This window comes from Taeniopygia guttata, chromosome 8, assembly GCF_048771995.1.
Source record: "Taeniopygia guttata chromosome 8, bTaeGut7.mat, whole genome shotgun sequence".
NCBI classification, from domain to species: domain Eukaryota; kingdom Metazoa; phylum Chordata; class Aves; order Passeriformes; family Estrildidae; genus Taeniopygia; species Taeniopygia guttata.
In genome coordinates this window covers 2,302,882-2,325,584 of record NC_133033.1, presented here as the reverse complement: position 1 = coordinate 2,325,584, position 22,703 = coordinate 2,302,882, and the positions used below count along the sequence as shown (strand labels likewise).

The 22,703-nt window shown below is 44.0% G+C and overlaps 2 protein-coding genes across 18 annotated transcripts in view; one reads left to right on the top strand and one right to left on the bottom strand.

Moving 5' to 3' along the window:
- DOCK7 (dedicator of cytokinesis 7) overlaps positions 1-22,703 on the bottom strand; it is a 95,255-nt gene that overhangs the window by 47,962 nt on the left and 24,590 nt on the right. For all 17 annotated transcript variants that reach the window (XR_012057238.1, XM_030278551.4, XM_030278550.4 and 14 more), the window contains exons 5-14: positions 21,476-21,605; positions 21,157-21,369; positions 20,694-20,779; positions 18,704-18,770; positions 17,348-17,497; positions 16,548-16,628; positions 15,331-15,496; positions 14,557-14,699; positions 12,718-12,811; positions 10,859-11,021 (exon numbers count right to left, since the gene is read on the bottom strand). Coding sequence is in view for 16 of the 17 variants with exons in the window: in XM_030278551.4 (XP_030134411.4) it covers positions 10,859-11,021; positions 12,718-12,811; positions 14,557-14,699; positions 15,331-15,496; positions 16,548-16,628; positions 17,348-17,497; positions 18,704-18,770; positions 20,694-20,779; positions 21,157-21,369; positions 21,476-21,605 (1,293 nt within the window). In the remaining variant the exon portion in view is untranslated. The remainder of the gene's footprint in view (positions 1-10,858; positions 11,022-12,717; positions 12,812-14,556; positions 14,700-15,330; positions 15,497-16,547; positions 16,629-17,347; positions 17,498-18,703; positions 18,771-20,693; positions 20,780-21,156; positions 21,370-21,475; positions 21,606-22,703) is intronic.
- Positions 320-8,976, top strand: ANGPTL3 (angiopoietin like 3). Its single transcript, XM_030278559.4, has 7 exons — positions 320-956; positions 2,050-2,160; positions 2,951-3,068; positions 3,765-3,878; positions 4,996-5,091; positions 6,647-6,907; positions 8,660-8,976. The coding sequence occupies exons 1-7, from the start codon at positions 459-461 to the stop codon at positions 8,839-8,841; spliced, it is 1,380 nt and encodes a 459-aa protein (XP_030134419.4). The 5' UTR covers positions 320-458; the 3' UTR covers positions 8,842-8,976.

Sequence of the window (22,703 nt, the reverse complement as noted above, 5' to 3'; positions counted from 1 at the left end):
TCACAACCTGAACATCCAGTGCTCTCAAACATGGCAAGATCCTTTCACACTCCTGAGGCAATAAAGGGAACCAAACAACGCAAACAAGGAGCAATTTAAGCCCTTACGGAGATTATGACCCAAAATTAACCTATTAAAAAGAGTTGTGTGAAAAACACCGTGTCATCAATAACATTTTACACCAGAAGGCCTGGCAGATGGAAAAGTTCAGAACCAGTTTAATCAGCAACGTGCCCGTCTCTCAATTTTATCTTCCCAGGTATCAACCTACATTCAGGAGGGGTTACACTCGTTCAAACACACACAGCTTAATGATCAACCCGCTGCTCTGCCTCTCCTAAAATGAAGAGCAGTATAAATAGATCAAGTTCTGCAAGCCAGAACAGCCACGGAACACGAGCTGTCACTGCCGGGAAAAGTCTCTGCATCCTGAGCAAAGAGAAGCAAGAGCAGGAAACATGAAGATCATTCCAGTTTTACTATTCCTGGCCTCCCTGACCCTCCCAGTTGCAGCTGACAAGGATTTTTTCTCCGTGGGTTCCGCCGGATCTCCCGAAACGAAATCGAGATTTGCGATGTTGGACGATGTCCGAATTTTGGCCAATGGACTCCTCCAGCTGGGGCATGGCCTCAAAGACTTTGTCCACAAGACCAAGGGGCAGATGAACGACATCTTTCAGAAACTCTACATTTTTGACAGGTCCTTTTACGAGCTCTCCCTGCAAACCAGCGAAATCAAGGAGGAAGAAGAACAGCTCCGGCAAACCACGGCCAGGCTGCAAATCAACAATGAGGAGATAAAGAACCTCTCCCAGGAGATGAACCTGAAGATTGAAGACCTCATCCAAAACAAAATCCAGCTGCAGGAGCAAGTGTGGGGACTGGAGGACAAGGTCACCAAACTGGCCATTTTCCAGCCTTCGGTGCAAGAGACAAAAGAAATTTCTTCACTCAAAGTAAGTGACTTGTGAAAGGCCCTGACACACTGAGCCAAAATACACTGCAATGCCATCATCAGTAATTATGCAATAGAAGCTCATGCTTTCCCTTGCTCCTCACTGGAGTACTAGTCTGCATTTTGAGAAAGAAATCAGTGTAATAACCTTAAAAAAAAAATCACTGCCTTACTCTTGACACAGCGTTAATTTTGCAGTAAAATCCCCCAGCAAAATCAGTAAAATATTGTGAAATTATAAAGCTCTGTATTAGTTGCAGTATTGATTTGCATATTGATTTTAAGGAATTTTGTCATCACAATGATAAAAAAGTTCTGCTATTGAGGAAATGATGAGATTCCCAAACCCATGGGTTTGTACATCACCAGCTCATCCCAAATCAAGGCAGTGGGAACTGCCTGCTCAGTGCAGAAACAGGGAGCTTTAACCTTTGAGAGGGCCATTTATAGCACCTGTAGGACCTCCAGAACCAAAGAACCTCTTACAAGTGTTAATAAAATTAATATGTTAATCATGCAAGCAGTTAGGTGGGTATAAGGTTTTCTACAGAAAAGGAAATACTAACTGTACTTGGCAGAATTATAAAAAGGCCAAGCCATTTGTATGGGAAAATGCTGGATGTTTATGTCAAAGCAAAAAGATGAATCCTGATCTCTCTAATCCCAAGCTGATATCCTAAATGCTGGCAATTTTTCCCTTTTTTGATGGCTGCCATATATCTAGTTTGAATCAAGGGCCAATTCCACAGAACATAATTGCTCTGGATGTGAAAATGGAAGGAAAAGATCAATTAAAATAAGTGTCTACAAAGCTGCCAGTAGTTTGTCTCCAAAAAATGGCTGCTCACCCCAGAAGCAAAGAAATTTTTCAATTTAGAGGGAAAGCAGGCAAACCTCTGGAGCTGGACTTTGATGATCCTTGTGGGTCCCTTCCAGCTAGGGATATTCTAGGATTCTCTGGGAAAAGGAAGGCAATGTTCAGTGGTTTGTGCCTCTCAAAACTGGCCTCAGGACAAGAGTTACAGAGGCAGCACCACTGCTGAAGGTTTTCTGCTGCTCCTAACCCTCCTCCATCCTCCTCTCCCTGTGCTCAGGCTTTCGTGGAGCAGCAGGACAACGACATCAAGCAGCTCCTGAGAATCGTGGAGAACCAGCACGTGCAGCTGGACAGGCAGCACAACCAGATCATGGAGCTGCAGGACAAGGTACAGAACCACCCTGCTTGTCCTTCCATCTCTCCTGACACCGAGGGAGCTGAGGGTCCAGCCCTTGGGGTCAGGCACCCCTTGTTGAGTTTGGGGTGCAGAGGAAGGTGGGGATCATTTTGAGGTACCTGTTTTGGGGAGAGGCTGCAGTGCTGCCAGGCAGGAGCTATGGCCAACAACAACTTTAAGATCTTGTCTCTCAACACCAGGCTGCTGCATTTCCTGACTGCTCATTTAGGGTTTTTTTTTTCCTCTTATTTTGTATCACATTATTCCTCTTCCATTGGTCTGGAGGTCTCATTGCTCTCTACCTCTTTCTCAATTTTCAAAATCCACTCCTAGAGTAGAAGTCTGTATCACTGTAATACAGTACAACCAGCATGATCAGGTTTAATTTATTCTGAGAGGAAAATGCATTTCAGCCTAAGGAACTGTGGGTTTTGAACTCAGCTGTTGGTATTATTGGTCTGAGGAAATAAGTTAAATCTGTTTGCCTGTTAGAAATTATTATTAAATAAGTTAAATCTGTTTGCCCATTAAGGTGCACCACAAGAGAAAGGGTCATTTCCCCCTCTCATGAATCCTGCCCTGCCAGAGCAGTGGCACAGCTGGCAATCCCACTCCTAAAATCCACCAGCATGGAGCTGCAGTTATTTCTATGTGGTAAATTGGGCATTCCACAGGGTTACACTTGCAAGAAAAATTATTCTCTGCATGACATTGTCTTGATGCACGAACCTCATCACTCCAGAGCCTTGGGAAGTTAACAGTGTAATTATGGCTGTTCCAGCTAAACCACATCGAGCTCCAGGAACTGCTGGAGAATTCCTTCCTGGAGGAGCAGCAGGAAGCAGAGCCCATCCCCTCTGCTGTGCACAGGCCCACGGCTGGGACATACAGAGCTGATGGTGAGACCCCATCTCTGAGATGTGACTGCAGCAATGCTGCCTTCCCACCACCCTCTGGGACAGCCTTGGGTTGGTTTGTAGGAGCTAAAGACTGAAAGGAGAAGATTTTTATGTTATACACTGGGCTGTGGGAATTAGATTCCTTTCTGTGGAAAAAATGCTCTTATCTATTTAGCCCCACTCCAGCTGTACTTGTCTCTGGGGTGACACACAGGAACAATGTCCAAAAATGCAGTAACAGGATCCATTCCCCTTTTGTAAACATGCTGTGACCATGCTTTTACCCATGTCTATCTCGTGGAGCCTGAACAGAGAACTCATTACTTCACACTGGCTAATTATATGATTTAGAAGTCCTTTCTTTGAAGTTGAAAGGCACTGATGAATTGCAGCAGTGAGCACGGTATTTACTAGGAACTTCACAAGGGGAAGAAATCCCATTTGCCAGAGTCTAGTCTTAGGCCTTAGAAACTTTTCACAATCCTCCAAACTGAAGTCCTGCCTAACTTAAAAAACACAGACAATCCAAACCTATTCACACCTTGGCAGCTGCATTATTATGCCCAAAGCAGTTTGTCCATTCCATGACATTTACTGTAAAATAAAATTACCAGTAGGATCATTCCTATTTTTGTCTTTAGCTCCCAGCTCAGCACACCCCAAGCAGGATTTCTAACAGGCTGTTTGCTTCCCCAGGTGCTGCTGCTGACTGCACTGCTCTCTACCACACCGGGGTGCAGGCCAGTGGGGTCTACACTATTCAGCCCAATGGCTCAGAAGCTTTCAGTGTCTACTGTGAAATGAAATTTGGTAAGAGCTGTGCCAGCAAGTCTAATTTTCACAGAAATATCTTCCTCTAAGCCAAACAACTTTGTCTCTTCCCAAAGTACAGAAAAACTTGTGATTTATGATCCTCTTGACTTCTCTTAGCAGCCTGAACTCAGGTTTCCCATATCCTGAAATCTCCTTATCACTGCCCCAATTCTCTACTCCCTTCTTGTTTATACTGAGGAAAGGACATGCAGTCGTGACATAAATTAAGGATGTCCAAATCCCAAGCCCCTTTAGCTGTAGGTAATGAAAATGGTCATCACAAAAGCCATTATTGGGCAACCATGAATGCATTTCCCAAAGAAAAGCAAACAATTTGCTTATACAAAAGTAAAACTTTGTTCATTAATACAGTTTTAGACTGAGCTGTGCCAAACACCCAGAGAAGTGAGCCCTGGAATGGGATTCCTGTGCCACTTTTGGGTGGCACAGCAGCCAGGAACACAACTGTCCTGTCACCTTCCTAAGGAACCCAAGTTTGTTCTTTTGCCACCCACAGCTTGGCCAATTCCCTCATGGCCTGGTTTCTCTGCATCCCCCAGAGCTGCTCTGTGCCTGTCCCACATCCCCTTCCCATGCCCTGGGGAACATGTGGGGCCACCTCACGTGTTTGGCTGTGCAAACACAACTCACAGGGCTGCCCTCTGCAAAAAGCTCCTTTGCTGACATTTGGTGGAGCAGCTGAAGTGGGGTGTCATGACCTGGGCTCAGGGAAGACCCCCCTGGACACAGCCCCAGCACCTCGTCCCTGCCCCAGAGCCGTGCCAGCAGCCGGGCACTATCAGCAGTCTGACCCTCTGAGTCAATGTCTGAGGCTCTTATCTCTTCTTTATCAATTTCTCTGTCTCTCAGCCCTTATAAACAAGTGAAACCCAGTTAAGGCAACCTAACAGAATAATTCTGTGAGAGGAGTCACTCCAGGTGTGGCCAAGGACACTTGAACAGCCCTGGGCTCTCTCCAGTTGGGCTCATTTGAATTCCCTTCATGAAGACCTCAATTAACTCATTCTACCTCAAAACAGGAGCAGCCCAGAGCATACTCAGGGACAGGGAATGAGGCCAAGGCCAAGCTGTGACTTATTTCCCCTTTTCACAGGCACATCCTGGACTGTAATCCAGAAGAGAGTGGATGGATCGCTGGATTTCAACCAAACTTGGGACGCCTACACAAATGGTTTTGGTGACCTCAATGGTAAATATTCCCTTCTTCTTGTGTGTCTCTTGGTATCAGTTGATCTGAGAAGCTGAATCTTCTTATGGAAAGGAAAGCAGACCAAACCTGCAAATAACAGCTGACTGATTTATTGGAAATAGCAGGAAGTGCTTGCTAGAACACTTACTTCGTTAAATTCTCAAAGACATCCCTTCAAATGTGTGTTTAGAAACTGAATCAAGGGCAGAATGCTTTAAATACATTTCATCAAAATTTTACTACTTATAAAAGCACCTCTCAAAGCATTTCAAATACACACAGAGGCAAAACCTCACGAAGCTGCTGTCACTACTTTGTCTGAACCTTCCTGCAATCCTGCTACCCTTAAAACCCCATCCATTTTTCCAGCCTCAGGAGAGCCCAAGGCTGTGTGTGCCCCCCTGAGCAAACACCTCAGGCTTCTCCAGAGTGACCAATCCCCTCCATGGCTGGATAGGGTGAGGAAACACCCACATTCCCCTGTTAATCATCAACTCCAAAGAATTTGTAGCACCAAGTGCTGCCTAACAGCCTCCTCATCCAGAATCTTCTCCTTGTTTTTCTTGTACGAGATGAGTGACCTCTTGTTTGGGGAATAGTCTGACTTTCTACGTATAGCACAGATCCAAACCTCATCAAGGGGAGCAGCAATATTGACTTATTTCCACATCTTTTATTATAAAGAGCTGCTGTATCTCAACCTTTCCCTCAGTTTTGGGATAGGAGCTCCCAGGTGAGGTAGACTTTCATCTGTTAAGTTTATCTGATCTTGCTGGATGCTTTAGTGGCTCCTTGATTGGTCTCCCAATTCCCAAATATGTCACCAAGATGCAGCAAAATGTTTTCAGTGTTGAGTTTTACAGAGAATTTCACTGCTCTCAGCTATGTCTTAGTGCTCTTCTGCATCTTCTGAGGTGATAAAATAAACCAGGTTACAGCTCCTCACCTGGAAATTATGGAGTGTTTTCTTCAAGCATCTTGTGCTCTATGGCTCTAAATGCCAGCTGTGTGCCTGGCACTCACACTCAGCCCCACTCTGTACATGTGGCAATTACCTGCACTGATAATAAGCTACTTAATGAATATAATATATGAAACCAATTAAACTAATGATCAGAAATTCCACCAAATGAAAAATTCCCTTTGTACAAGAGCGTGTTGAAACCCCAGTTTGGTTCTACAGCTCTTTCCTCCCAAAATGCAACAATTGCCATTAGGTTTTATGTATGTCACTCGCTTCATTTGTCACACACTTCCAATTACACACCTCTTAAATGTCTCCAGCTCCCTCTCAGAGTTCTTCCACATGAGGTGGGAAACTTAAAGGGGGAAGCTCCAGTTCATTTAGAACTCTCGCTTTTATTGATCATCAGTGTGCAATTAAGCAGAAGTAAACAAAAAGAATGTAGCAGCAGACCTCTGCAAAGAGCAACAGTCCCCAAGACTCAAATCACTGATTTAATTAAAGCAATTAATAAAACCTTTTAAATACTGTATTTTCACAACACTACCTGCAGCTTATCCCTAAAATCATCTCTTCCCTCCAACTTTGCAGAGGAATTCTGGCTGGGCCTGAAGAAGATCTACTCCATCACCCAGCAGGGGAATTACCTGCTGCGGATCGAGCTGCAGGACTGGAGAGGGAACAGGAGGCACATCGAGTACAGCTTCAGCCTGGGGGGGCCCAGCACCAACTTCACCCTGCAGCTGTCCAGGATGTCCGGGAGCATTCCCAACGCGCTGCCGGAGCACGCCGAGCTGCGCTTCTCCACCGGGGACACGGCCAGCGGCTCCAGCTGTCCCCAGAGCCACCCAGGTACAGCCCCAGGGCATGGAACTGCACCAAGGAACAGCTGGGCTGGGGAGGGAGCTCAAAGCTCACCCTGGGAGTGCTCAGCCTGGAGAAAAGGAGACTCAGGGCTGCCCTCAGCGCTCCCCACAGCTCCTGAAAGGTGCCTGTGCTCAGCTGGGGCTGGGCTCTGTCTGCAGGCAGCACTGACAGAACAGAGCACACAGCCTCCAGCTGTGTTTCCAAGGGAAATACAGGCTGGATATCAGGGAAATGTTCTTTACAGAAAGGTGATGAAGTTCTGGAATGGCTGCCCAGGGAGGTGGTGGAGTCACCATCCCTGGGTGTGTTTAAAAGCCTGGATGTGGCACTGGGTGCCAGGGTTTAGCTGAGGTGTTGGGGCTGGGCTGGACTCCATGATCTTGAAGGTCTCTTCCAAACCAGTCATTCTGTGAATTCTGTGAATTCTGTTTCAACCCTGACGCCCTCCACTATCCCAGGCCCTGTCCAGCCTGGCCTTGGACACTTCCAGGGATGGGGAATCCACAGTCTCTCCAGACAACCTCTGCCAGCCCCTCACCACCCTCACAGGGAAGAATTCTTCCCAATATGCCACCTAATCCTGTCCTCCTGTGCAAATGACCAACACCAGAAACAGAACAGGCAGCACAGGTTGAAATAACCCCCAGGATTAGATTCCAAACTCTGAAGCAAAGGGCTGTCCCTCCTCTGATGCCTGGTCTGGTGTGAAAGCCCCAGGTTGAGTTGTTTGATCCCTTTTTGCAAAAAATCCAAAGACAAACTGACTTCTAACTCATTTTAGGCTAAAACCCCAAAGTTAATAATGAGGGAGTTTCCATTCAAAGGCAGATTTTAGCTGCTTGTTATATATACACAGAATAATCACTCTCAAAAGAGCAAGAGATGCAAGGCTGAGGCCATTTCTCCTTGGAGATAATTTGGTTAAAGGGTTCTTAATTAAGAGCCCTTAAACCCTTTGTAAATCTCTGATTTACAAAGCTTTTATGTTTGCCAGTTTATAGGAGAAAGCAAACAACTGAAGGAGCAATTAAATGACTGAACCACAGGATACAAAATTGTCCTCCAGCCACCTGCTTCATGCAACAAACACTTTGTACATCATCCTAGGCATTCTTGAAAATTGTGGATGCCTGAAAGAATGCCAAGAGGGACATCTCATATCCATGGAAGGGTCCCTCAGGACAAGGACACCGAGGGGCTGGAGTATGGCCAGGGAAGGGAATAGAGCTGGGGAAGGGTCTGGAGCAGCTGAGGGAGCTGAGGGGGCTCAGCCTGGAGCAAAGGAGGCTCAGGGGGCCCTTCTGGCTCTGCACAGCTCCTGAAGGAGGGGACAGCCGGGGGGTCGGGCTCTGCTCCAGGGACAGGGACAGGAGGAGAGGGAATGGCCCCAAGTTACAGCAGAGGAGACTTAAAGTGATTAGAGGGAAAATTTCTTCATGTAAAGGGCTGTCTAGCCCTGGCACAGCTGCTCAGAGTGGTGGAGTCCCCATCCCTGGAGGGGTTTAAAATCCAGGCAGGTGTGGCATTTGGGGACATGGGGCAGTGGTGGCCTTGGCAGTGCTGGGGAATGGCTGCACTCAGCGACTTTACAGGACTTTCTCAACCCAAATAATTCAGTGATTTGGGAATCCTGGGTAAATGCCAATTTAGCTGGAATTTAGGGCCTAAAGCAGATCCATGTTGCAAAGAGGAGCTGTTTACTCTGCCATAGACTGACATTCCCACGTTTCTCCTCAGGAGGCTGGTGGCACAGTGAGTGTGAGGAAACCAACCTGAACGGGAAATACGTCACACCAAGGTCCAGGGGCAGGCTGGACAGAGGAAAAGGTTTATACTGGAAGCCTAAGAAAGGAAGATACTACCTGCTCAAGTCAACCAAAATAATGATCCACCCTACAGACTTAAAAAGCTTTGACTGAGTGCTCAACCTGCTGCATTTTAACTCAGAGCAAACACAAGGGACTTCACCACACCAAAGGACTTGATGCTGTGTTTACCAACAGATGCCATGTCCCAATCCATGCCCTGCATGGAGCCAAAACATAAACCTGAGGCACCTGAGATGGTCTTACAAAATGTCTGGTGAGTATTGTCATTCCCTCAAGCCCCAGTGTCAATGTGCTGCAACTTTTTGTGGAGTTTTCCCCTCCCCTGGATGAAATTCTGATGTCTAGGAGCCAACCTGTCACATATTGGATAATATTGTTTGGGAGAATGGGTTTTCAGGCTGTGCATTCCTTTCTGAGTTGTGTAATAGGGAAAACAAAAAGTCTTTTCTAGCAACAAAGGGCTGGCAAAACCCTAAGGAAAACATTTAGGGAAAAAAAAGAAATTTTGTTTCTTGAAGTAACTAGCTGAATGTTTGGTTCAAGCTATTGTTGTGGAATGCTTTAGGAGCGAGTGAAAGATGGGTAATTCCTCATCCTAGGGCTCTGGGTATTTCCAGACAATTTCCCAGGAGTGTAGCTGAGGCCAATCCATGCTCTCTGGAGCTCTGTGCACACACAGGGGTCAGAGCAGCCCTGCTCCTCTGGATCCCACAGATCCCACAGAGCACAGCTGGGCTGCTCACGGGAAGTGAAGAGCCAAACTTCAAACTCACTGAAAGGAGGAAGAGATCTGCTCTCCTCTCCTGAAATGAATCAGAGCCAAGCCTTTGTGACCTTTCAGTCCAACCAGCTAAGGAATTAAATAAAAAACCAAGTGAGCACGCACCAAAAGCACCTTTCACTTAGGGAACAGCTGCTCCAATGGGGTCAAGGGTGCCAACCCACAAACCCAGCAGGCACAGCCCACGGGACAGGGCTGGTCCAGCTCCTGGGGACACTCATGTGGTGAACTTCAGCTGCAGAACACTGAGTGACAGCCTGGGGCTGGCCCTGGAAGTGCTGAGTGACAAAAGCCCCAGTCCTGCAGTTCCCCTGAGTCATATTGACTTGTTTATCTTCCCCAACCCTTGTACAGTGTGGATTTTTTATCTCAGCACAGGAAATGGTTTTGGTTGTCATTTGTCAGAGTGAAACCCCGTGAACAGAATGTGTTAATTACAGAAATGCTGCAATAAAAATCCTTTTTCTTCTCATGGGTTTGTAACAGAGATGAGATCATGCAGTGCTGCTTATTTGTACTGGTTTATTGTAATGTTAAATTACCTGTCCAATAAATAAATAGACAAATAAATAAATGGCTGAGACTTTTCAAAATGCAGGACATGGAACTCGACTAAACCCTTCTTGTAAGCTTTAATTTATAAAAACCTGGTTTGTATCTAAATTTAAATAAAGGATTTGCTAAGTTGGTGAAATTACTCAGCTGATGAAGACAATTCCACTCAACCATGTAATGTCTTCAAAGATACTGTGAAAAAGCTTTAAATTAATAATGGTACATAATGAAAAGAAATCTGGTCCCAGCCTGGATTTTGTTATAGAAAGATTATTGTTTCCCAAGATATTTAGAAAAAATTCCTATTTTTCAGGGCTTCAGAGGATTTTTTGTCAAGTATTGTAAACAAAGAAATTGCTTGGAAACCAAAATGGAAATATGAACAAAGGGATTATATATTTTCTCTATTTCTATCCCTCACTTTAAAGAAAGAAAAAAATCACTGAAAGTGACATAAATTAATAAAACCAGTAGGAAAACGGTGGCTTTAACAAAGAAAAAAAACCCTACATAAAACTGAAAGGAATTTAAGCAAATGGAGAAATGGAGTAACCTTCCCCATGTTCTTATTCACAGCCAAGTTTGATGCAAACCTGTTTGTCCCTCCCCAGCTGAGCCTTTTCTGCTGTGACAGCCTGAACCCTTCCCATGCCTCTGGCACAGCACCTCTGCCCATCAACCAAACTTTGTAACAAGCCCTCTGATAAGGAGGAATTTCTGCACTTGTCAGTCTCAAGCCCTGAAAAGTGAGATGGATTTCAAAACTCTGACCTGTATGTGGTGTTTGGGACGTAGACATCCCTGGCAGGGAACTCCAGGATTTCTCTTGTTGGTCTGACTCTGCTGTCTGGGTAAAGCTTGACCTGCAGCAGCTCTGGGGTTAGGCAGTAGTGGGGGTTCTCTGGAGCTGGAGATATGTCTATCTTCAACTGAGCTGCAAGAAGAAAGGGATTTTATTTATTAATAAATAAAAATTAATTTTTAAAAGCATAATTGTGTTTTGTTTCTTCAGGTTAATTTTCTGTATATTCATTGACATCCTATATATGAATTTAATGAATCAACAAATGATAAATTACAGATGAAGTGGATTTGTTAACAAGTATCAGTGGATCCAACTGATATCTAAGGCAACTGGGGACCAGATAATAAGAACCAACAGAAAATATGCATCTTAACAAAGCATAGATGCTTTTGTCATAGGAAAACTGGGGAAATGCAATCCACATAATGCTCCTGTGAGGCCCAGCTATTGTTACAAACAAAATTCCATCAGAGGCAAGGCTGAAAAACCCTGATATTGTCGGGCTACAAACCAGAGGTGAACTGATCACAACACTCAAGGGTTTGGAAGTTGTGGTCATTGCCCCAGGCCATGGCAGACCAGAGTCAAGATTAATTTGCAGCAAAATAATTTGGCAAAGTTTTTTTAAAACCTAACCTGGCTGCAAGGCCAGTTGAGAGCTGGGAGATGAACCAAGGAAGAGGCAGGATTGCTGGTCCTGGAGAGCTTTAAGAGCAGATTAAGTAAATACTGTCAGGAATAGCACAGGTCAGGGATCAGCTTCACTGAGGTGTGCCAGGGTTCCTATTCCCCTTTCTCAAAGAGAGGTGGAGCTTGTTCCTATTAACCAGGAGTGGGAGCCAGGAGAGAGATCTCCCTTGGGATAGAGGGTGGGAAACAGAGGTTCCTGGGTTTGGGGTTTGCATCCTCCCCTCACAGACATCACCCTCAGTGTGCCAGTGACAAACCTGCCCCATAACACCTCCAATGCTTCTGCTGTTCCAGGGATTGTGCTCAAGGATTCCTCTGAGGTGCCTGGGGGAGGAACTAACCAAATACCCGAACCTTTGAGCCCAGAAGGGCTGACTGTGTGGGAACTGGAAAAACAGAAACTTCCACAGACACTGACGGGTTTGATTTACAGAATTCACAGAATCCCCGGGTTGGAAGAGACCTTCAAGATCATGGAGTCCAACACCTCAGCTAAACCCTGGCACCCAGTGCCACATCCAGGCTTTTTAAACATGTTGATGGTGACTCCACCACCTCCCCGGGCAGTCATTCCAGAACTTTATCACCTTCCTGTAAAAAATGTTTTCCTAATATCCAGCCTGTATTTCCCTTGGCACAGCTTGAGACTGTGTCCTTGCAGCCTTGGAAGAAGTTTGGATTGATGAGAAGGTACAGTACACAGACATAAAATGGAAAATTCATGGCCTTATGTTTCTATAGTTGTAAGAATACGCCTTACGTAAGAAACCGTATTGATAAAATGGTGAAGGGTTTATAATGTAAGGGTGTGGTTGTACAGAGTAAACTGAGAGTTTAAAAGTTATAATAGAAGCATATAGGTGTGATAAAAGCCCATTGGGTAAAAGTATCCCCAGTGCAGCAGAAGTGAGTAAAGCTGATAGGTTAGAACCTTTGGCAACTGTCCATTGGGTTAGAAAGTTATTTATTGCCTTGTAACAAAGAACTTGTGACCACTTGGAGCTACAGCTGACTGCTTGCTCCTTTAAAATCTCACAGCCTCTGAGACTGATGTTTGTCTGAGTAACAAATGGTTCTCAGCCCAAGAGTGGCCCTGTGCCTTCATGAAAAAGCAGAGACAACGACAGCTGGATACCTGTGATGGGTCTGAGCCTGCGCAGCACCGACGAGGGACGTCTCATGTCAGCCAGGAACTTGTACAGGTCCTCATCGCTCAGGCGATCCCCCTCCTGCTCAGGGTGCAAGATTTGGTTACCCAAACACCCCTCCAGGGCTGCCAGAGTCAACAAACCCTCTCACCCCACAGGCTCTTCCCTCTGACATCCAACTGGCCCTTCCCAGAACAAGGTGTTACCATTCATCTGTTAAATTACACTTCATTTCTCCATCCTTTCCCCTTCCTTCATCCCTTATTAATCACCTTGACAGCTGCAGGAACTTTTAATTGAAAGCCTTTTCTCTCCTCATCAATATTATCTTTTTCCAAACTGGAAATGGCTGCTAAGAGATTTCCCAAAAATACCCATTTTTTAGCAAGTGTAATAGTTTGAAAAAGTATCTGTCATTCAGGAGGTGATCTTCATTCCCTCTCATCTGCCTTTTCCTTGGGATGAGCCCAGAACAGTCTTATTTTTCAGGAAAAGTAGGAAGTGTAAGGAGTCTGTTGTCAATCTTTTTTGTGCCCATTCTAATAGCTCAGAGTTTTGCTAATTTTGGAAATATTACAGAAAATGGGACTCTGCCACCCCAAAGCAAAAGATACCTGATTTTAAAGGTAACAAGTCACAACATAAAAAAGAGAAAAAAATCAGAGAATGGAAGGAGAAAAACACTGGGTAGTGTTTAACTACTTAACAGGAGAAAAGGAAGATAATATAGAATCTGAGATTTAAAATCTTCAGTTAATGTTTGGCAGTTTTTAAAGGACAAATTAAATAAAGTAAGCTGCTTCAAAGTAAAAATAATCTCAACAAAGTAAATAAATATATGCTTTTGTAAATCATTACTAATTTAGTGACCGGTTCTTCCTTAGATAGATGTGCCATTAAGCAAACCTTAGAAAATTTTCAGTTCATTACTTTTTGCTAAGCTTAACTAAAAAATCTGTTCCCTTTAATCATGTTTGCCACTGCTTAGGAAAATCCCAAGCTCTGACTAAGTGGAGCTGCCACTCAGCAAAGCAGCACCAGAAGAAGAATGCTTTGTTTTCCTCAGGGATCCCGGGATGTGTCCAGGGAACTGATGTCAACCTTAAATCACTCTGAGGAACTGGATTCGCTACTACCAGAATTAATATATTATATAATATGTAATGTGTAACTTAGGAATTAGATTCACTACTACCAGAATTAATATATTATATATTATTATGTATTATATAACTTAGAGGAGGTTTAGATTAGATATTAGGGAGAAATTGTTCCCTGTAAGGGTGGGCAGGCCCTGGCACAGGGTGCCCAGAGCAGCTGTGGCTGCCCCTGGATCCCTGGAAGTGCCCAAGGCCAGGTTGGAGCACCCTGGGGTAGTGGAAGGTGTGGATGAGGGGTGGGATGGGATGGATTTTAAGTTCCCTTCCAACCCAAACCAGTCTGTTATCCATGATAATTGATAAATACCATAACAAACCCAACCCAAACCAGTCTGTTATTCCATGATAATTGATAAATACCATAATAAACCCAACCCAAACCAGTCTGTTATCCATGATATTGATAAATACCATAACAAACCCAACACAAACCAGTCTGTTATCCATGATAATTGATAAATAACATAACAAACCCAACCCAAACCAGTCTGTTATTCCATGATAATTGATAAATACCATAACAAAACCACTGAATGCTGTTCAAAGACTCCCTGCGACTGGGGAGCAGAAATCAATCACATCACCAATTAACCACCCAGCGACCTGACACCATCCAGTCCTCCTGTCCAAGCAGTAACTCCTAGGTGAGACATTTCCCTGCCAAACCTGTTTGAAGAAGTTGGTCACTGTCAGGGTGGCTGGCCTGAAGCTGCTCAGGTTGCAAGCCTCGTCCCCACTCGTGGTCCTCTCCAGGGAGCGCCTCCCGACGATGCTGGAGTTCCGCCGCTCCGACCACGACCCCTTACGCTCTGCAAAACACAACAGTGAGGAGATAAAGCAGAAAAACTACAGTCCAAGAGCCTACTTTTGTTCCCAGGCAGGATTCCTGCTGAAGGAAGAACTCATTCCTTCACAGGAGGAGAGGGAATGATGCCATGAGGTGACAGAAGAGGGGGTTATGCTCAGGCAATCCCGCTCCGGGAGGCTGTGGAGCACAGCTGACTCCTGCTCCCCTCCCAGCCACCTCAGCCCAGTGCCTTCCTGCTGTTATAAAAGTCTTTATCATGCTGAGATTTATGTATTTCCCTTGCTCTGAAAGATGATGAAGTTGGCAGTTTTGGGGATGCTGAAGAGCAGTTTTGGATGAGCTATGTGGCTCGCAAAGATTAATCCACTCCTTTGGAAAATGTTCATCAGCCTGTAATGCTCCCTCAGTCTCACCAGCCTGGTTTTAAATAATATAACAGATGGTTTGCTAGTAAAATCCTTGAAAGATAAATCCATTTGTTATCATGGACTTTTCTGCTTTAGTTCAACCATGACCCCAGACCATCAGGGTAGGGGGAGGAAAGCGATAAAAGGAGCAACAGCAGCTGCAGGATATGAATCAAAACCTCTGGAATTGCCCACGTTCCCTGCTGAAGATGCCAAGTCCTGTACCTCCTGTGCCAACTTCAACTTCTGTGGAATCTCTTTCCAAGCTGCCAGCACTGCTCACAATGTTCATGAGGTGAATGGCTGTCCAGGCAAAAGGCATCCGGTACTTCCCGAGTCTTTGGCAAAACTGTTCTGCCTGGCTCTTCAGTTTTTCCAACTTTTCCTTGTTCTGTGAAGAAAATATTCAATCCAAGACGTTAAAAGGAGAGGAACAGGATCAGAGGTTCATTTAGCAAAATGAGTGAGGAATGATGGAGTCTTTTCTAACTTGCAGTGATTGTGTGTTTTGGTAGCACCTTCCAGAGGAGCAGCACCAAGTGTTGGGAAAATGCAACTTCTGCTTCCCAAAAGAGGCCACCAGAGGACAGTCAGAACAGTCTTTTATATTCCTAACCCTCCTGAACAGCCTGCCAAATCCCAGTGAGTTCATCTGCTCATTCTTCATTCAAGAAAATCTAAATTTTCCCCTCTGAAGTCTAAAAGGGCCTTTCCTAATGTGATTTTATGCAGGAGGTGCTCAGATCATATGGAGTTGTGTGGGAAACTCATAACACTCCTCAAACAAGAACTCTCATACTCATTTTGTCAAGGAAAGAAGGGAATAAAAGAGGATTTTTCCATAGCTCTGCATATTAAAGAGGAATTTTTAGAGCTTTAGGGAGGAAATAATTTATTAAGAGGTTGATTAAGGTGAACAAATCATCCAAGATTTTGAGAAATGGAGAGGCTGGGGCCACAAGAAGGGCTGGGACCTCTGCTCTGCCCTTCACCCAACCCTCATTACCACCCTTTGATCTCCACCTGGCCCCACCCAACTGCACATGAAATCAGGAACCATTTGGGAGGTTCTTTCAGAACCAGGCAGAAGTGATGGGGCTAAAGGTGCAAAAACAGTGGAAAAGTTGAAGTTTTTACTGCAAATTCCCATCAAAGGCTGCCTTCCCTTGACCCAGCTGATCCTTTGGGACAGGGAATCACAGATGACTGAGTTTGATGGGAACCACAAATCTCCCCTGACAGCCACAAAATCTGCTGACCTTTAACTACTCCACCCCAAAAAGGCAACAAAACTCAAAAGTCTTTGGCTCTTCTTTGGCCTTTAGAATGGGATTAAATTCCTAATTAAAAATGGATCCTTTTAAAGACAGGAACAGTATCAACCATCCAAGGTAAAACAAAATACATTTCATTTTTTATCAAAACACCAAAGAAATTCTTACCTTTGCTGCATCAGATTCTTTAAAAATCATATAAGGCTCTGCACACTCCCCAATATCTCCCTGCTGTAAAACTTTTTCCAGCTGAGAAGGGAAAATGAAGCATTATAAGGACATGTATCCAGTAATGATTAATCAACTGAAAAAGGACAAGGAAGGAAAAAGTTCTTCCACAAGAGCTGAAGCCTGGTGAGTCTTCGTGTAGGAAGCATTTCCTGCAGAATTCTCACACTGCCTGTCAACTGCAACTCTGTCTTGAACTCCCCTTTTGACCACAAGATTTTTACCCAGAGTCCAGCCAAAAATCTTGACTCAAACACCAACCTGAATGAGCAATATTTGTGCACTCATTGAGCCGAAGGGGAGAACAGAGAATAACTTTTATCTTTGTGTACTTTATCCCAGGAGTGACCAATGTTGCATTTTATTTCATTTATGGATCTCACTCTCTTGGCAATTTCTGCCCTTAAATAGATCTGAAATATGGCTGAGGGGCGTGTATCCTTTTTTGAAATGAGATTCAGATCAATAGATATTTTTACATCACTGACTTATCTGTCATTTTCAGGAGTCAGTAAATTGTTTTATATGGAAACCAAGGTCAAGCCCCAGAAAACTGATTCATATCATCAAGCAAACCTTTGTGCTCTCTCCAGTTTCTGAACTGGTTATTACAAAGAAACTTAAGTGAGAATACTTGAAATAAAGCAGCTCTGTTCACACTTTTGAGAACAGAATTTCTATTTTATTTTAGCTAAAACCCAAGAGACCACAATAATTTCAATTTCCCTGGCATTTCTTACCTTTATTACTAGAAAGACATCTTGGGATGGGTAGGTGATAGAAAAGATGGCAGATCTGGCCAGGGTGGAAATAGCAGCAGGGGGGACATGAGGCCGAAGCATTCCCTTCATTTGCTCAGAGTTTAAATCAAAGTAGAAATTCTCTGAAATCTAAGGAAGAAATTGGGTAGTTTCAAGCATTAGTTTGGTTGTTTTTTTTTTTGTAAATTCTTCATGAACAATTTTAAATTGTTTTAAAATACATGTTAAAAACTCGTGTCAAACCATGAATGAAAAGAAAAAAAAAAAGTCTTTTTGATTAAGAAATCAAGGCAGGACAGTGAGAAAGGAAATGGAGGAAACACCACAAACTACTCATAAAATTTCCTCCAGCTCCTCTAAGGTGTGCAGCTCCATCACAGGATTAGGAATTACCATTGTTAGCTGAACTGGAAACACCAAAATATCAAAATAGAAACAGAAAAAGCAAAAATAACACCTGGAAAGACAGACACTGAGCCTTCTACTCTGAAACACCAAATTCTTCACTGCAAAGCTTCAGAGCCAAAAAAGATGTGAGCAGGCTACCAACACCAGAGGTCACTAAAGAACTTATTATGTTAGAGCCAAAAAAAAAGGAGTAATGAGATGATAAAATTGGCTTATGAAATGTGATTTAAATATTAAACAAAGTTCACATAATATTCCACATACTCTCATCTACATAACTTAAATCTCAATGCATTAAATTCAAGTCCTAAAGAGATAAATGTCAAAATGCATATTTTTAACATTTTTCTCTACACTACTGCTAATATCTTGAATAAGGAAAACTAAGAGACTCTTTAAATATTAAATAGATAACATAAATACGTGAATAAATGTATTTAGCATTTCCTACAACTTAGATCTTGAAAAGACTCCTCAGATTTGTTTTTATTTTAGTCATTTTAGCATGTGTGACTTTCTGTGCATTACCAAAGCATTGCTTGGACCCATGCCAGGCTGAATCACCAAAAAGAGATTAAGACAGTCATAAAAACCTAATCTAAATAAAAGGTTTCAGTTACCTAAGTTCTCTCTGGGGAAGAGACTTTTGAAAGCCAAAATTGGACTCCATATATATATATTTTTTTTTTTAATATATATATATATATTCTGATTTCAGGCACTGACATATTAGATAATATTTTTAGGAAAGTGGTTATACCTCAACTGCTTTACCAAGAACACACAAGATGGTTCATGAAATGCCTTCATCATTCTTCCAACCTCTATGTCACTGTCCTCTTAAAGCTTTGCCACCAGAATGAATTCCTCCATTTCTTGTGCTTAAATTTCAGTGGAAATGTCACACTCAAGTAATTAAAAACCTACCTTCTTCTTTTCTTTAACATCATACAAAGCCAAACTTGCAAAAATGGGCTCAATTTCTATTTCAAATCTTGAAAGAAGGAAACACAGAATCAGTTGACTTGCATTTTGTCAGAAGGAACAACCAGCCCTGTCCCCAGATCCTCCCTGGCTGATGGGGACTGAGATGTGTGAACAGCTGAGCCAACCCCAGGGCTGCTCCTGCTCCAAAGGGATCTTCTTTCCCAATTTCCACCCCATTCCTGTCTGCTCCCTCCCACCAGGACCATGTCAGTGCTCCCTGGACCTTCCAAAAGCCATTTTAACTCACTGAAAGCCAAGCAAAGCAGACCAAAAGCCTCCACAGAGGGGGAGGAATTGTTAATTGGGATAACTGGGGCACTCAGCTCCCCTGATGCCCTGGAGAAGCCAATCTCCTGTGCTGCCCCAGATAAATGGCCAACTGCTCCTCTCAGCATTCCTGGCCAGAAGGCTCCCACCTCTGGACATCAGGGACACCTATTTTGGCAATTTTCAATAGTTAACTGTTGTCAAAAAAGACCAAAAACTCGCTTAGAAAGGTGCCAGCTCTTCACAGTGACTGTTATCCAGTGTTTATGCAAATTCCAACACTCCCAACAAGAACATTGACCCACCAAATAGAGCTGAACTTATTGTCAGAACACCTGGGGAGTTAAAGGAATTCAAAAACATTCAAAACCCATCCCTGCACCACAGTGAGCAGGGGCTGAAATGCCATTTTTGTCTGCACCAGCTCCCCACAAAATCCATGTCCCATCCACGCTGGGATCCCCTCCACACCCAGCCCTTGCAGGGAGCTCTCAGCTTCAGCCTGGAACTCCTCCTTCCCACAGGGACAACACCACCAAACAGGTGTTTTCTGAGATTAACCTGGAAATGACCCTGCTTAGGTCATCTGAGCTTTCTCCCTGGGGGAAAACGTCCTTGTTTTGTGCCACTGAGATGGCACAATCCTGGATTACATCCCCGAGCACAGGCTCAGAGATTCCCAGGTACACAAGCAAACATGTAGCTGGGCAGGTTTGCTATAAATTTGCAGTCAGCAAGAGATGCTTAAAGAGCAGAAAACATTAATTTCCAGCATCTAACTTATTTATGCTAAAGACACCCTCCTTTGGAGGGAAAGCTGCACTGCTACTGCATATTATGTTGTTCCAGTTCATAAAAGGCTGCAAAATCAGTTCATCTCTATGGCTATATTAGGTCCTGGAGTACTCTACGAGCAGGAGAAATGTCCCACACATATATCTCAGTTATGAGCAGCAACTGGAGCTCTCTAATAAGAAGGGTTGACCTAACTGAGGACACAGAAGATGAATACAGCAGTGTGGAAAATCAGTTTTGTACTTTATTTCTCCAAGGGAATAACAGTAAAATTTTACCTTGTGTTATTAGAGAAGAGTTATAGGCAATGAACCAGCTGCAGGTAACCCTATATTCAGGAGCTCCACTTCATTAAACTTGTTTAACAGGTTTCTATTCCTCCAGTTAATGCTTACTAAGTGTATAAAGTCTTCACTCTTAAAGGGACACAGTCAAGGTTGTTGAGCCTAAACTTTGGGACATCTTTGGTTGTCTTTATGGTTTTAAGGCTCGAGCATTTTTAATCTTTAAATTTAATTTCAAATTTCCTCGTTAGGGAGGAGAACACCAGTGAGTGTCCAACTTCAGAGCCCTGGGGGAGCGTGGTGAAGCCTCATGTCATGTGCCAGTGACATGGAACAGGTAGAGCTGGAAAGCAACAGGGAGAAAAGCCAGGGGAGGAGGATATTTCCTGTCTCATCAATCTGCAGGAAGTCTTGAAGATACAACTGTGTAACTCAAGCTTTACAAAATGAACCTGGAAGCCTATGACCAAACAATGGAATGACCCTTCCAGGGGAATAAACAAGGCAGTGGAGTTATTCCAGATGCACGTGGATACACCAGCAGATTTAAGCTCTGAATTTCTGTCTGTTGGAGTGTTACTTACTTCAGGGACAAACACTTCACCAGGAGTCTTTGGCCAAAGTGCTCTTTGGGTACTTCAGGGACACTGAGTCTCTCTATGGGCTCCTCCTGGAATTAGAGATACAACCCCTGTACAAACCACCAGCAGAACCAGGAGGCAAACACATCTATCACTTTTTTCTTCTAAGGCACAGCACCAACTTAATCTGAGGCTTTCCAGCATGGTGCATTCATCAGCAGCTATAAACATGCTAAATTAAATCCCTTTAATGTTTCTACAATTGCATAACCAGAAGGGAAACCCAATCTTCAGAAAGTAATATCTATGGGCAAGACAATATGCTGAAAAACACAAAATAGCTGCAGTTCTCATGCATGTTAAATACAGGTGATCTTAAATGCTTTAAATCCCTGGCAGACTGACAGCTTTCACATTCCCAATACCCTTCACTTTTGTGATCTCACCCACACGTATGTAAAAATACCTCATCTGGTGCTGGGTGTAGTGCAAAAAGCTCCTTATGCCTACTGGACTTCCTCTGGTCCTCGTTGTGGTGGTCAATCTCCTCGTTTGGGGTTCTGTCCAGCAGGTTTGGGAGGAGGGCATCAGGCAGGGAGTTCTTCAGGTCGAAGATGCTGCAGGCCCAGCTGCCCCGGGGAGTGTCGTCGATCGACATTGAGCGGCGCTTGAGGTCATCCTGAGAGCCAACAAATTAAAAGCAACTTCTAATGGGAAAAGGACTGCACTTTTAAAGCAGGACTATAAATTAGGTTTTATATAGCCAGGTTTTAAAGGCACATTACTTGTTCATCCTGGTAGCTGTTGCCATCAGGAGCTTCGTCAGACTCGAAGACCTGTTTGGGGAGCCCTTTTTGCCTCTCCTTCTGTTTGTCCAAGGTGTTGGGATTGAACCCAGTTCCCAGCTTGTGGTATCTGCAAACAGAGGGTTTCAAACACATTCTTAGCAGCCCTTTTGACCCCGACCCTAGAAGCAGCACCCCGGAACAAGCCCAGCATTGTCAGCGTGGGCGCTCCCGAGGCAGGAGCTGCTCTCTGCAAACACAATTTCCAGTCAGCTCCACTGGAGCTGGGGCATCATCCAACAGCCACTATTCCAGCACTACAATGTCACTCTGTTCATCTATAAAGCCACTCTGGGTGATGTCAAAAGGAGGATTATCAAGGGCCAATTAAAGTCGTTGTCAAATGTGCCATTGTGATGCCAAGCTAGAAACAGGCCGGGAACACAAGGGCTGAAGGCCAGTGGTTCTGCTGGAGCAGGAACTGACTTGGAGCAGATAAAATGATTAACTGGAAAACCAAAACAGCAACTCAGGAAAATCCTGAGCACCTCTTAAAAACAATTTTCCAACCCTGGCTAAAACAAGTGTCTTCACATAGCATCTTGGTGAGGAAAGTGGGTCCCTCAGAGCTTCCCAGAGCCTGAGAGCTCCTACAAGTGAACAGTCTGCCTGCTGTGCTGACAGGAGCAGATCTCTTTGACTAACAAATTTTTGGGTACCAAATGGCACCACGTCTGTATTTATACACACACACATGGGTAGAGCCACGGCCTCCCTGCAATATTCACTCCAAGTCAGTTCCTGGGCTCACATCTAGAATTAATTGTTCTTAACATGCCCTGGCACTAAAGTTACCACAGAGGGATGCTCCAGATATGGGAAAACTATGGAAATGCTAGCAGCAAATAAAGGAAGGGAAGAGAAAAAAGGAGGAATGCATTTTCCTTGCTGGGCTGTAATTGCTGAGACTTGAACAATAGGATCTATATAATCCTCACCTGGATGTCTGTATTCCCATCACAGCTCCACCAGCAAGTGCAAATTATCTCTAATTAACACCTGACTTCCTCAGTCTAGCACACAGAAATTATGCCATAAGCTTGAAATCAGAATATGCTAGTGGATTTTTTTCAGGCCAGTGAACTTACTCACATTTTCCAATATCATTAAAGAAATTACTGATTATTGAAATCCACAGGGTAGATTTCCCTGCCTCAAAAACATTTTG